At 35.5% G+C, this 16,958-nt stretch overlaps 1 protein-coding gene across 1 annotated transcript; it reads left to right on the plus strand.

The window, feature by feature from the left end:
* The first annotated feature begins 783 nt into the window (after positions 1-783).
* On the plus strand, positions 784-12,039 carry LOC149785586 (ETS homologous factor-like). Its single transcript, XM_089931210.1, has 5 exons — positions 784-918; positions 2,893-3,031; positions 3,653-3,976; positions 4,686-4,881; positions 5,947-12,039. The coding sequence occupies exons 2-5, from the start codon at positions 3,013-3,015 to the stop codon at positions 6,032-6,034; spliced, it is 627 nt and encodes a 208-aa protein (XP_089787336.1). The 5' UTR covers positions 784-918; positions 2,893-3,012; the 3' UTR covers positions 6,035-12,039.
* The last annotated feature ends 4,919 nt before the right edge of the window (positions 12,040-16,958 follow it).

Consider the following 16,958-nt stretch of genomic DNA (forward strand, 5'->3'; position numbering starts at 1 on the left):
CGACCCGACAGAAGGAAGCATCGTCTTCTTCGCTACCTGAATGTCGTCTGCATACCATTGTTAGCACCATATAACGCTGATTGGAAAGTTAGGCAGTGTACGTTGCACAAGCAACACAGCTCAAAGTAGGGGTGGGGGGCAAATGAATGTTCATGCCTTGATCCAAAGAGACTGAGAATTGTTAGAAACAATTCAGGTAATTCCTGTCTTGCATGAGGCATGCGATCGTTGGTGAATGTTGTTGAAATGGAAACAACCTAACTGGTTTGTGTTACATTGATGCAGCAGCGGAAATAATAGCTGTAGTCGTTGTATTTGGTACTAGTATGGGTAGTTTGTTCTTACACAGAAACAGCTCTGTGCAAAAGTGTATGTCTCGTGCTATCTCAAGTAGTGAACCCATGTACTCAGGCGTGTTAGAAACTGCAAAGAAAATACATCGACAAAGTACTATTTTTTTAGATTCAGAAATTAAACACATGCAGGAGATTTGGAACAGGTATAAAAGAAGACAAGTGACGAAATCAGTGGAATCCAAATTGTTTCATAATTATAAGATTTTAATGCAGTCGGTTCCGTGTCATCTAATCCAATCACAAAAATAACGAACCTTCAGCACTCTGATGGAAAAGTTAGTTTACGATGACTGGTGACATAAGGAAGAGAATGTAAGACGATGGTCACAAGACTGAGTTTTGCGGGGAAAAGGATTATATAAATGCAAAACATTATGTAAGAAGGGGCAGATTTGCTCAGACAGTCCCTACTTAATAATTTTAGCAGGGAAATTACAGTTTTTAAAATGAATTCCCAAAACAATTCAAAATAAAAAGGCTTCGCTTCAAAGAAAATGGACCAAAGAAAGGAATACGGTCTGGTCTACACGGGAATATCGGTTGACTTAAAAGCCAAAGACGGGTAAGTTTGCATTGCACAAACGTAAAAAATGGGATTTAGGAAACAATGATAGTGCAAAATGTTGGTAACAAATGGATATTCGATGGTATATTTATTTCCTTTCTATACTAATTAGACTTTAGCATTATATTTATTAGGCTGGAGAAAAGGCGGAGAAAAATTAAGGTTTTAAAAGACACACAAAAGCACACACATACACATACCCAATAAGCGATTCAATAATTAAGTCATTCATAGAAAAAGTCCATTTTCTCAGATTTTTTGTTTTAACTAATGAGCAATCATTGCTTCTTACCAGCACTCTCACGCATAGGAATCACGCTTCTGGATCCGGTATTTACACCTATTATACACTAGATACGGAAAGCAGTAATGAAAATGAAAACATTAGATCCATATCGTTATCATGTTTTCAGGCTTCGAAAATGCTAGTAATCTTTTTTGGTGTTGTGGATTAAACATCTCGGTTTGTGTGAGCAAATAATACATTATCGCGATTGTCACATATTTTTTAGCGTTCAAATACTGAGTCGCTGGCTTAAAGCAAAAATGTGCAAAATATTTTCCTGCAGTACTTTTAGGAAATATTTAATCTTCTAAGAACCACAGATTCTTACATGTGTTCAATGAAATTTCTTAAACGAGTCTTGTTACGATGGTGAAAAGAGTTGTTTGTGTTATACAAAACGACACAAAAGTAATTAAAATTGGTTATAAAAGACAATTTCCTTCATAATCCATGTCCCATCAATGTATTACTAAAAAATTAAAACCTTTCCAAAAAGGGGTGGAAACAATAGAAATGTCTCTTTCTCTTACACTCTTTGTACATCACGCTATTGCTCTTAAAATCAATTTCAACAACCCGGCATTCCATGCGCTTTGTCCCCTCTGTAGAGGTAATTGATTACAACCCATAACATACATAAGACAAGTGCTTAAACAATATGTTAGTCGACTATTTCGTTGAGGTGATTCACAGTTATCGCATCATGAACATAATACCACCAATAGCAGTCACGATTTTGTCATCGATTCTAAGAAATACCCACCACAACCCCAACCAAGCTTGCATTAAATGGATATCATAAGGTGGCAAAATTACGGATTTGGCTTCATCCATTCAAGTTAGGAGATATGCATGAAGAAGTATTTACTAAATACTGTGTGACACATTAGACGTCAGCCGAATTCGTTCATACACAGAAATAATGATAGGAGTAAATATTTCCGGGTGTAGACTATTGGATGGTAAAGCTCAAAAAACAAAAACAAAACATGTGGTCGGGTCAGATAAGAATGAGCGGAAATTTTAGTACTGAATGGTCTAGGCATACTCACCAATCACTATTGATTTAAATTTGGGTGTTTGTAAACTCAACGCTGATTGGTCCATCAACACAACACTCGTAAAACTCATCATCAACGTAAATATATAAAAGAATGGGATGCCTTTCCAAAATCATTTAAGAAACAAAATTTCGTTACTTTAAATCTAACATCTTAAACAACTAACAATTGCAAGAAGTTATACAGCAAATATGCCAGAAGTGAGCGTAAATTATATATATATGTATATTATAGTGTCAATGTGTTATAGGCAATAGTTGCAATATCAGTATTAGTAGTATATATGTGAGCAATCAATAATGACACAGATTATCACTATTGATCGTTGGCAGTTTAGTTTCATGAACACTAAAGAGTTTTAGGACAAAGTATTTGCTTCTTTAGGATATGGATGAACATGAGGCATGAGGTCCTCAAGTACATCCACAATGGATGAACATGGGGCACGAAGTCCTCAAGAACATCCACATCTTTGAAAATCATCGATGATGAGGATGCTGCTTGAAAAATATAATTTTGGTTAGGAATGTTGGCATTTAACAAGGAATTAAAATACGTGTTATTGAAGTTCATTTTTGGATTTCATTTGTATAAATGTCTTCTTACGCATGAATTATTTTTCAGGAACAACTTCCCCACTTTGATCTCCTCGAAATTCTGGGCGACCCTGAATTTCCATCAGTATATCCCCACCGCTGTGTTGTTGAAGACATTAAGAATTGCCTGATCATTTCGACCGATTCTATGGAAAGAAACAGAACGGGTATGTATGGATGGACATAAAGCCCTCATTGTTAAATATAATTGAAAACACTTTATATATATATATATATATATATATATATATATATATATATATATATATATATATATATATATATATATATATATATATATATATATATATATATAATTGGACGAGAAGACGATGGATGAATGGTATGATGTAACATTCAATGTAAGTGTAATTTCTAAATTACTTATATCGATGTAGATCGCAGAAGCGAACGAGATCATAGACAAAATTTTGACGTTTTTGGGACATTACAGTTTGAAGGCGTAAAACACCCATGAAAATGTATATGAAGCTGAATATTTTTCTGTGCAAAATGGATGTGTTTAAAAAACATGGAGACCCTTTCCAAATTGCCATTAATTGATGGGAAGTTGTAGGCAATATATTCATATTGCCTAACAAAGGAAAGCTCAAAATTAATAGCATCTGAACTCAATGGCACTTGCTTCTTGCGATAGATTGATCAACCTTGGATGAAGGCAAAACTTTACTTACAAACTCTCCTTTCTATATATTGATGCATATACCATATGAAAGACTGCTGTCGTTTCAATAACTATTCCTAAAACTATTTTCATACAATTACAGATGATATCCAAACATACATTAAGGAGGAGTGTCTCATCAATGAACAAAATACAGAAATTTTATTTGAAATCGGAGGATTCATGTATCCAGTTGATCCTAACACAGACATTAACATAGGTGACAGGTGCGATGTGTCTGCACTGCCAGGATCGCAGTATTTGCAAATGGCGACACACCCTAGCCAATACTCAGGGCCATTTACATCTTGTCCATCAGACTTCTCGACTCAACTAAGGGATATCAATCCATGTACTTCCGCTTCTGATTCTAGCTACTTCCGGCCTAATCCACTGATTAGTAACCGCACAGTATCTGGAAGACCAAGTAAGACAAATAAAGAGAAAATGGCAGACTTGTTAACAAACAAGAAAACTAACTATCCAGTATTTGTTGTAGCGGCAAACGAAGAAACACTTCAGAAAAATCTTATCCATCCACACACTCCACCAAACTGATGTACGCTATTTACACTATCCTACGCCTGTCAACCGAGTATATTACGAACCATTTTTGTCGTTCTAATGTCATGTAGCTATGTACTTACCGATTAAGTCGTTTTTTTTTTCCTTTTGATGCAGAAGTAGAAGAATTTTTTTAAAGGGACAGGTCCCCGGAACTTCATCCCAAATTATCGTACAAACAACAATTACACATAGGTATAATACCTGCAAATATCTATTGTTAGTAATCAATGGGAAATTTGAAATATCTTTTCGCCAAACGATATTTAAAGGACGAAATATAATTTTGTTCCAATCGATATTTACTCTTAAATATTGTTCCAAGTTAAAGACTCATATGTTATTAATATTATTACTACTACAAAATTTGTATTGTTATTATTATTAATAGTACAGAATTAGTATCAAACTTACTATTAATATTACTACCGAATTATTATAGCTATTGTTATAAATACTACATATGTATTACTGATGTTACTATTAATACTAAACGGAATTATTATTAAAATTCTTATTAATACTACTACCGAATTAATATTAAAATTATTATTATCTATTTTTTTCCTCAGGAACACGGGGTTGCCGGTTGTGGGAGTTCCTCCGGAATCTTCTGAGAGATTCACGCTTCAATCCGTCATGTATTTGTTGGGAGAACGAGGCAGAGAGGAAATTTCGGATCGTAAAATCCAAAGAACTGGCGATATTATGGGGCAGTAAAAAGGGGAATGCAAAGATGACATATGAAAAGCTAAGTCGAGCAATGAGGTAAGCCACCTGTTGAGAAATATTGGAAGTACATTTGGCAACTTAAAAAAAAATGGAAATATCAAAACAGTTTGTTTGAGATATAGGTATGTGAGACGCTATTTAAATGATGTACGAGAAGTTATGACACATGATGATATGTATTAATATCTTCTTCAATCAATATATCGGTTACCTTTATCCAAATTATCTGACCCGTATAAAAATGGTTTGTCTTGGATATGCTGCATTTCAACTGACGTTTATTCTTGTATTTTATTTCATTTTCATTTCTTATGAGCTGAATATATATTTAAAAACGGACAAAATTAACATTATATTTTGTTTCTCACTAGTTATTGTGATTTTTGTGATTTGTAAAAAAAAATTAAGGTAGCTTTAACAATTTTTCAGTCATATCGCTACGATGTCTGCATTGTGGCAGTTTATAGTGATGTCTAGCACTGGGGCATCATGCCGCAGATATGTAGCATGATGTCCCACCCAGTCACATTATCCTGACACCAGGCCGACCAGTCCTAACACTAACCTCTTAATGCTGAGCGCCAAGCGAGGTAGCTGTTAGTACCATTTTTGTAAGTCTTTGGTATGACTAGGCCGGGGATCGAACCAACGACCTCCACTAGTTATTGCTGTTTTATGAATATGAAATTTTATCGCTTTTTACTTCGTAATCTATGGCACATTTATGCTTTTGAAACGAAGTGATCCGTATGTAATTTCCAGGAACTGGCTATTTCATATCTAAACAGGTTGCTACAGAAAGCACCAGGCTCACATCCAGAAATTATCTAATAGTTATTTATCTTTCAGGCATTATGAAAACTTAAAGTGGTAGTCGCACGAACGGTCAGAGAATATATCTTGCTATTCATTCATGCTAACATTCCATACTTTGAAGAATGTTCCCTTTTCCATCTTTCATAATTTTAATGCAGTCGTAGGTTTATTTTAACACACAACTTTAAAGAAAGTCTCAGCTACAAGTGATATAAATTTATATAGTCACGTCAAAATGGAAAACATAACATTTCCTGGAATTTATTCCACTGTTTTTATTTATAGATACTACTACAAAAGGAAAGTTCTTGCCCCAGTGATTGGAAAGAGACTGGTATACAGTTTTGGACCCAGGGCTGACCTCACACCATGATGTTATGTAATTCTGTCTTTTTAAAATAAATACTTTATGTCGAAGGTATTGACCCCCAGTGAACTCTCGGCTTCATCAAGGATTCCGATTTTCATCCATCTTTCGTTGAACGGCTGGTAAATGTAACGACCTGAATCCGCTTAGCAAACGTTAGTGATTTTACTTGAGAACACTGTATCCCACTTATCACAATGGTACCTGGTATTGTATGCCAGTTATCTCATTGGTGTGTGACATTGTATATCACATATCTCTATGGTGTAGGAGATTTTGCAAGAAATCGAATGACGGTGACGATCAAATCAGACTGGCAATACATGTTGTCAGTCAAACATCTATCAGGAACGAGACAGTCATGCCGAACAAAGAATGTACACTAAATGTATAAGATGCAAACAATTCGTGTATAAAGAAGTGTTAAGACTAAGCATGGCGCGAAAAACATGCAAAGTTTAGAAAAAGTTATTGTAATTATTAACCTTTTGTTTTTGTAGAACTTTACTTATGTTGTACGTCTATACAAAATCATTATTTTTATATGAATTTATTTTTATGTATTAAACTGATTTCTTATATTTTCTTCTATAAATCTCTTTTGATCAACCTAAATATTGCAGTAATGTAGCTGTACTAACGGAAATAGGTCTACGGCATTTTTCACATGCTGTGTATATTGTTCATGATAAAATCTATCAAAGACTTTTTAAGACGGGCAAAGAGATCCACTTGCAATGCTTTTATGGGAGACAATAACTTCTTTAACATTGCGATTCCATCATTGAATACATCTGTTCATAATACTGTTCCGACTCTATGGTCTTAAACTAAGTAATTAAAAAGAGCTTACAACTAACAAGTTTTGTAAAATTCAACAATAAATAATGTATTTACCTAGAATACAAAGTGAAAATTTCAAAAGAACTTATGGTATTGTGATATAAATCCCAAATAGTCATTTAAGTTTTATCACAACTCCTAAAGCCTGAAGTTCCAATTGAATTCCATTGGTATTCCAAATAAGTTCCAATATTGGATGCCTAGATGTTTCTGTCGTCTCGAACGTGGTAATGTGCCACTAGCCTGGAGTGTGATTATATACCAACAGTTTTCACAATAATATAGTCCCACAATTAACGTTTCTGTCCAAGAATGAGCTCTTTGTATTTCCATTAAATGATAATTTGAACAAACAATTCCACCCAAATGAAAACTGAACACAACATAAAGACTGATTCTGTTTCAAAATGTTAAGGAAATAATGAATAATTTCTCAGGTAAACAACATTATATAAAAAATAAGACATAAAATAGAACCAGGATGAGGGTCAAACGTTAATTTCTAGAACCTTCTACTTTGTCAACAAGATAAAATCTGTTACTAATATTATAATAAAGAACATGACGAACATCAGGTACACCAGGCTTTTCTCATGTCATAGATTCAAATTGAGATTAAAATTATTTACCTCCATTAATAATGATCCTAATATTAAATCTATTCTCACAGAAATATTAATTATGTATTATGTTGGTTACAAAATAAATATCCCAAGTCAGATGCATCACAACTTGATTTTGGACTAAGGAAATTTACAAAATACAAATGTATACAGCGTACAATCATTAAGAAAATCCAACAAATAATACAAAATAAATACACAACATAATATCCAATAAACCACTCCGTATATCACATATTGTTTTATATTATTCGTATACAAGTTTTGTCTGAGGAAAATAATTGATATCGATGTCGTCCGTTTGAAGCAGATACATCACGAAATTGGACGGCGACGAAAAAGACGACTACATAGCAGAGCTATTTTGTAACAAAATAAAATAGTCACTTGTAAACGAAGTTTCCGGTAAGCAGCTTCAAGCTGACGGCTCACACTAGAGTGTTGGATACTATCATGGAACTGGAGAAAGCACCATGAACTCTCTTGGGAAAAAGAACCTCTGGCATAGCGCTCTTGGTAAAGTGTTTGTCTATCCCATCAACCCCTGTTGCAACAAGGCTCCCAAGGAATACGGGCCAGAAGCCATCACTCTGCATAGCCTGATTTTCGGCCGCTAAATGGATGGTGCAGATGATCGTGCCACCATTATCCCTTCTTCCCCACACTAACAATGTCAGTCCTTACCGCACTATTATCTTTGAGGTATTTTTATACGCCGTGTGGCAGCTTTAGTACGTCTTTGATTTGATCAAAAACACAAAAGAATGGATATTATTCTTGCTAACGGCCATTCATCCTAAAATGCACCTGTCTCTAAGATACTCGACATTGACTTTAATAAGTCCTATGACAAGGTCCTGGTGCAGACATCATTCTCGCGGCGTCTTGACCTTATAAAAAAACAAGCGGTACTCTAAGGAGGAACACACCCGAATGTGACCAAGGATTCACGCGATGATGTGGACCGAACATTGAAGCTATGGAATATCTATTGATATGATGAGACCACGAAGTCTTTGGGATAGCATTGCTCCATGGCTTGAAGACTGTGACAATGACCGGGTTAAAGCAACTGGAAACTGGTATACCACTACACAGCGTTTACGCGGTGTTGACCGCGTGAATCCCTGGTCACATATAATTTGGCGGTGGAGACAGCAAACAGATGCATAGTTGACCGGAGACCACGAAGACGGCCACATCTATGTCCGGTTGACAAACAAGAGAAATCAAACGCTGAATACGTCAGGTAGACGCTCACTGAGACCAACCTTACCACTCGATGATGTGGACCGAATACTGAAGCTTGGCAGCGCTGCCTAAGATTTTGTAGAACATGCCCACGTAGTACAGGGTCAGACCTTATGCAACAGGCTTTATATGCATCATGTTAACAGTCCCCATTGTTTCGTAGGGTATTCACAAGATGCCGCGCCATCAATAAATTGACAACGATTGCATGCACCTGAAGAACACAGAATTGCCGACGACACGGGCAGACGGCCGCAATACACAAAACGACAAACCACAACTGGAGAGGAACAGGTAGCAGAAACTAACGACATGCTCTCCCCCATATTTGGATTAGAATGAACAGGTTTTTACGGAGCTGGCACAGAGGAATCAATCCCCCAAGCGTTTATCAACTTTCTTCGGATTTATGTCAACCTGATAAAAGACAACTCAGCCAATATTGTTGTTTAATAAATAAGTACTCTGATACACGTTTTTTATGTGGATGGCGATGACTACAACTCTTTGGTGCGGCCTGCCAAACCTGAAATCGGCGAAAAGACGAAGAGTACTGGTGCACTTAGCATATCATGACATCGGCAACGGGATGAATAATAATGAATTTCACGACCTGCTTCTAGCCAAAACATATTTTAAAGACATTGTTTGCAAAGTTTTAATAATATCATATCAACACATGTATTGGATATTCATCACATGACCTTGTATTAATCCAAGTTGTGCTGCTAAAATTTATGACATGATGCTGGTAAAAGTGACCTTCCTGTGACAGAATGAAGTATAACTATCAATGTTCTTATCTATATACAGTGAGATCCTGGTACAATAACAGGAAAAAGAACATTCGTTGAAATCTAGTATAATTGACTGATATAAGATATCCAAAACTTGTTCATTCCATAACCTTACAATTTGAAATGTTTGTAAATAACACAGGAAAGGCGAGAACAGTAAGATTTACTGCGCCCACTTTATGCATGCAAACTGTATGTACTAACTTTCTATTTTTAGTAACAGGAAGGTACTTATCTGTGTACAAATTAAAGGTGTCATGACCCGCCCGCACAAAAATGTCAAGGAAGTAACAGTGCCAACCACACTAAAATCGTGACTTAAATGTTACTATAACAGTGCAGCCGGGGAGTTACCATGCTTGTTTTACTGGGATATTTCCCGAAAATCAAGCGCAGTAAGTTTAACCATGACGAATTTGAAAAGTAACTGTCTTGCATTTTTAATTGCGCGTCGTTTTTTCTTTACCTACAATAATCATTTTTTCAAAACTCAAAGCCTTCATCATTATTGCCATCGAAAAAGCATGATTCTTTAGCTTTAATTTTCATTAGATTTTAAAGTTTTTCTACACCTATGCAAAAAGCGAATGATAAGAAAACAATTTCGCAGCTTTATTCTAGCCAGTCTTATTTGAAGAAGCGCGATGAAAAGGCAAGACTATTGCTCTTAAATTGTTTTTCACTTTTGTTAAAGACAAATTAATTGAAGATAAAAAATTAAAATCATATGTAAGAAAGATACATAATATTGAAACACTGAAATAATAATTTACAATTGTGTGTTAAGATTTTTTTCTGTCGGTGAACTGATGCTCTAGGGTTTATATTCTTATTCACATTTGTTTCGGATAGTTAAGGAAAGATGGATACAAGTCGGTTTGTCTTTTAGCTCTGCGATAGATTCTTTACGATCGAGTTTACTTGTTTATTCTGTTTTTGTGTTTATGTTTCAATGGTTGGTCATTTTTTATTGTGTACATTTTTGTGAATGCTTTATATTGATTCACTTAAAGAGCCATCCATGCCCCTAAACATTAATTCCATATTGTTATGTTGTGTCAGCGACGCCATCTGATATGTCATGTTAACCTGTTTCCTGACTTTTTTGTTGAATTTAGTGAATCTTATTTTTTGGTTTTCATCATTTCTGTAGACTATAAGACCCCCATACATTTATGAGGACCACACGGTCCCCATACATTTGTTGTGGACTACATTGTCCCCATACATATTTGCAGACCACATGGTCCCCATACATTTTTGAAGATTTCATGGTCCCCATACATTTTTGCAGACTACATAATCCCATACATTTATGTGGACTACATGGTCCCCGTACATTTTTGCAGTCTACATGATCTCCATACATTTATGTGGACTACATGGTCCCCACACATTTTTGCAGACTACATGATCCCCATACATGTATGTGGACTACATGGTCCCCGTACACTTTTGCAGGCTACATGATCTCCTTACATTTATGTGGACTACATGGTCCCGGTACACTTCTGTGGACTACATGATCCCCATACATTTATGTGGACTACATGGCTCCCGCACATTTTTGCAGACTACATGATCCTCATACATTTTTGTGGACAACATGGTCCCCGTACACTTCTGTGGACTACATGATCCCCATAATATTTTGTAGACTACATGGTCCCCGTACACTTCTGTGAACTACATGATCCCCATACATTTTTGTGGACTACATATTCCCCATACATTCGTGGACTGCATGATGCCCAATACATTAGTGAACTACATGGTTTCCCTATCACTGTATAAATTAAGTAGCTTAGTTTATCAGTGTTGGTGGCTGAAGAACTGACTTTGTATTATCAAGATTTTTTAAACACGCATAAGTCACAGGCAGATTGTCGATGTAAAGGAAATATCAAGTTGAATGTGCACTACGGCGAGATTAATTGAATAATGTTCATTACAAGCATAAATGTCAACAAAAATTATATATCTGGAAAACATAACCATGTAATAAAGCGGAAAATTATGTTTTCTTTTTTTTACCTTACAGCAGGTATTTTTGCGGACATGAAACTTCTTTGACTATAACAACCGGAGATTTTAACTATGGTTATTTTAGCGATTACATAGAGAGAATGTATAATATTTCATGTAATAAATTTGATTGTTAATTTCGTTGGCCATCTAACTATGAGACTGAATGTCGCTACCCCACCCGACCCCGAGCTGAAATTCCAGACTATACGGTTTTATATAACTAGATAATATATTGTTTAGTGGTAATTGTTAGATGTGTAGCTGGCTAAATAAATATTTCTGCATTTCATACTGCAATAAACAGAGCGTATTCTGTTTATTTTGCGTTTCATGCAGCAAAAAGCATTCCCTATTGTTTATTTTGCATTTCATACTGCAATTAGCATATCCTTTTGTTTATTTTGCATTTCATACAGTAAGATTGTATTCTGTTTTGTTCGCTTTTCCTATTAAAGTAAAAACTGTCTTATCTTTATCTTGCTTTTCTTACTGCTATTAGCATATTGTTTTATCAATATTTTGCCTTTTATGCTGTAATAAATATCGTATTATCTTTCTTTTGCTTTTCATATTACAAACACATATTTCTTACATTTATTTTGCTTTTCATACTACAATAAACATACTTTCTTATCTATATTTTGGTTTTCATACATCAGTAAACATGTTTACCTAAATCAGCGATATCCACACTACAATGCATCTCTAAGTGATTTGCGTTTACATTTTATCTATGAAGGTTGTTGTGACTTCACTCATTACATATTCTTAGCGACAAGTCTTAATAACCTATTTACCTACAGTTTATATTTATTGAATAATCCTTATCTTATGGCTTCACGACGAGAAAGTGTTGAAGAAAATTTTGTTTTTATTTTTTTCTTCAGATTTGAGATATATAGTGGAACTTATGTATATAAAGATACAATATAGTTAAAAGTTAAAAGTCACACTGCAGACAGTGAAGTCGGTCATTTTTCATGTTGCGCTACAGGCAGTGAAGTCGGTCATTTTTCATGTCTCCAATAATAATTTAACGCAGTGGCGTCGCTAGTGGGGTGCGCGGGGTGCGGACCGCACCGGGTGACACCATCTCAGAGGGGTGACACCAAAATGAAAAATTGCAAATTTTACAGAGCACACACTGCTCGGTCTAGTCGGATTTCATAAGCGGATAACCGATTATAGTTAAATACATGAATAGTAGGCACAGCATTGGCGTCGCTAGGGGGATGCGGGGGGTGTGGACTGCACCGGGTGACACCATCAGAGGGGGTGACACCAAAATGACATTACTAAGGATTCTGTATGGTCTGTTACGGAAGGAGGACCATGGGGGTGACACCATGAGCTGCCGCACTGGCTGACACCAACCCAAGTGACGCCACTGATTTAACGCCATCATAATTTAAACTGTGAAATAATATTGTATGATGAAATGGTTAATAAATCGAAATACGTGTAATATCAATGAGGCAAGTATGGTAGTATTGTTATTCTTGCTGGTTCGAAATAAAGTAAAGCACACGATTCCCGTAAAGATATGTACAGTCAGATCCGGAGAAGATCGGTGAAAGTTACAGACATGTTTATTAGGAAGTGAAATCGGATAAAATTTCCGTGAATCATTTGTGAAGATTTTTATTCTTTTTACATTGTCATATTTTTATAATAGGTTCAATGAACTGTAAAGAAAAGAATGAATATAAACACTGCATTTAATTTGCTATGCTTTTGAACTTCATAACACTCTTTTCTTCTTAATAGTCTTTCTCATTTTGTTAAATGGAAAAAAAAACATGATGTAATAAGTGGGACGTTGTGATTTGAAGAAATGGGGTGAAATTCCCCACTCCCATCACCTACCCCCAAAATAATGGAACATATTATATATATATATATATATATATATATATATATATATATATATATATATATATATATATATATATATATATATATATATATATATATATTATCATGCATATGATAGGTTCCTTGCGTTTTGATCAAATATTTTTTCACTTTCCTAGTGAGAATTCGGAACAGAAAGTACATTAATGTATCTTCAGGTTTATATTAACTGATATCAAATGTAGTATTTTTTTCTGTATTCCAATTAGCATTATGAATACATTTTGTTCCTGTCCTATTTCTTCCTTCAAATATGGCATATATAGCACAACTTGTTTATAAAAGTACAAAACAAGACCGTGTTACAAGCTTAATCAGAAACAAAGGAAATCGGTTCTTTCTATTGCTTTCAAATAATGAATTCACGCGATCATATTTTAGTTAGATAAAAAGATTATATGGAGAAATGATTAATGAATCTAAATATTTAAATAATATTAGGAAGATATGTTAACATTGCTACTCCTCGTGGTTCAAATTCGTGGAAAACATAATAATGCATGTCAAAGTATTTTTTCCTTCTTAATAATGTAGCGAGATTTACAATTTGAAGCTGTTCCGTTCCGATCAAGTACCTCACAATCAAAGTAAAACACTGTTGTGTCTTGTTACGAAACAAAAGCAGGTGTAATCAAAGCTGTAATCTTGACACTGGCTAGTAAGAATTTCTCTACAGAATCAAATTATATAATATTCTCTAACTGTATTCAGAACCGATTCTTATTTTATTTAACTTTTGTGCATACATGAAAGTATTTAGCTGGAGAATCGAAGTAGTATTCATTTGATTGATAATTTATAGTACGTTTCACGGCGTCATCAGAATCCAAGCCCTATCCATTGAATTGAAAATTTGTAGTACGTTTCATAGCGTCATCAGAATCCATGTCCTTCTATGTTATTGCTTGTTTGTTTATTAAAGAATTTGAAGACAACCATAATAATAACGTAAATACAATAACGTAGATAACGTAAGTCTAAGGGTGCTATAGAAGTCATGGGCTATAGTAGATTATGTAAACCTAAGCGTTATAAACGTCATATGATGTAGCAGATTAAGCTTAAGGATTGTATAGACAGAAGCAATTACCGTATTTTTATGGACTATAATAGAATCTGAATACTTAAGGGTACTATAGACAGATGCAATTACCGTCTATTATGGACTATAATAGAATCTGAATACTTAAGGGTACTATATACAGATGCAATTATCCTCTATAATGGACTACAGTAGATTGTTAAGTTCTGGGTAGCTATCGACAGATGAAATTATCGTCCGTTATTGACTATAGTAGATTATTAAGTTCTCAGATACTATAGACAGATACAATTATCGCTTGGTATGGACTATGATAGAATATGGAAGCTTAAATTACGCTAGCTTAATGAATATAGGCGTCAAGGGTTATATTAGAGCATGCGAGTTTAAGGCTGCTAAAGAGGCAATTATCGTCAGTAGTAATTAGGGACGATAGCGGGTCTATGGTCTATAATGTTAAAACAGGGTGTATATGATATGGAGTCTATGTAAATTTAACATGGGAGCACATGATATGGAATATAGGGTCAAGGGGAATTTAACATGGTGAAACATTACAGTGTTAAGGGAAATGGAACATGGTGGGACTGTATAGTGTCAAGGGAAATGGAACATTTTTTTAAGAAAATAAGAAAAAAAATGTAGGCATGACAGTGAATGTCTTTTCGAGGCATTGGAGTGGCCCTGAAAAGGGCCTTTGGGTTTTATGTTAACATACCATACTGTTAACATAGAGGGCACCACTTAGGTCTCCTTCTTGTCCTTAAACTCTGTCTCACTTCTGGACCGTAGATCATCACTCTCTTTAAACAACCTTGTCTTTCTACGTATATTCTTCTTTTCCACACACAGGTATCTGTCGTCCTGACAATGACCCACGAGGATCGGACGTACATGGGTAAGTCCGTTCTAAACAGCATTGAAGAGACGAGAGTTGAGGATTCCACGTCGGTCCACATGTTGGTGACGAGAACAGGTGAAGGAATGCAGCAAACTGCGATTATTTATAGGAAGAGGGAGGATTGAAACGGATTGAGTTGATTGACCAATCCAAACACGCGTTACAAAATTCAGTCACCATTCGTCAAATCGGAAAAGAGCAGTCCGTGACGTCACATTCCCTATATAGAGGCACTAGCGTTTGTGCGCAGTCAATCCATGCGACACAGTTAGCATAAACATGGCGCAAACTCAGAAGACAATGAATTGGAGTGAACCGACCGTCGAGACTACCCAAGTGAACCCGGACTTACTTCCAGAAGAGGTGAATTGGGATTTTGTGGATTTTCTTTCGAAAGAATTTGTTCCGGAACCAGTACCTTCGCCACCTTCTCCTTCTTTACCACACGTGGAGAATTTTAAACAGAGACAGAAAGAAGAATTGGAGAAATTTATACACCAGCAAAAGGAAGCGGAACAAGCTTTTCTCCTACAACAGCAAGAAGAAGAGGTAAGAAAGAAACAACAAGAAGAAGCAGCAAAGAAACAAGAGGGTGAAAGTCAAACGGTTTCGGTACTGTTAGACATTTTAGCGGAGTTAAAAAGTCTGAAACAAACGTATGCCTTGACCGTGGCAAAGGCTTAAGGCAGTTAAAGTTGATTGCTTCCTAAGTTTGTTATTTAAAACCAACAAATACTCAGAGGCCCTTTTTAGGGCCACCCATGTCTCTCGAAAAGAGATACTATTTCAATTGCCAACATCAGTTAAAACTCAAAAAAGCTTTTTTACCCCTACGGTACGTGTGAATGATTGCGTGAGTGTAGATTCTTATTCTAAAAATCAAAACCAAGAGACACTTATGTTTTATAGACTGTATATTCTGGTACAAATTTTACAATTCAATTCACAACACAACATACAGCTTTAAAAAGTTCATAGGTTTCTCCTTTGTCTGTCTTCACTCTCTCTTTTAATAAATGTCTTCACTTTCACAGCTTTTTCCTCCTCTTCATCTTCACTTTCTTCCCTTCTTTTTTTCTCCTGTTTCTGTTTCTTTACCTGTCTTCTTTCTTCCTCTCCATAACTTCCCTCTTCTTCTTCTTCTTGTTCCTGTTGTTTCTTAGGGCAATCTGGAGACCAATGTCCTTTTTCTTGACAATGATAACAGGTATCTTGACTTGTGTCTCTTTTAGCCCCTGTTTTGCTTTTTTGACGGTCTGGACACTCTGGAGACCAATGCCCTTTATTCTTACAGATATAGCAAGTATCTTGACTTTTATCTCGAAAGGAGGGTGAGTAGTCCGTCGGCTGGTCTGAAGAAAATTTTCTGATGACCCCTCGCACAGCTCTGATGAAAAGTTCGATCTGTGTAGTCTCGTCCATTGTTCTGCTCAGTTTGAGAGTGAAATGAATAGTGGAAGGACAAGACACACACCCTTTATATATACGCTGGTCTGTCATGGATATAAAGTGACCCATGGTGTTTAAACTT

The sequence above is a fragment of the Sinohyriopsis cumingii genome, chromosome 13 (genome assembly GCF_028554795.1).
Source record: "Sinohyriopsis cumingii isolate HCF-2022 chromosome 13, ASM2855479v2, whole genome shotgun sequence".
NCBI lineage: Eukaryota > Metazoa > Mollusca > Bivalvia > Unionida > Unionidae > Sinohyriopsis > Sinohyriopsis cumingii.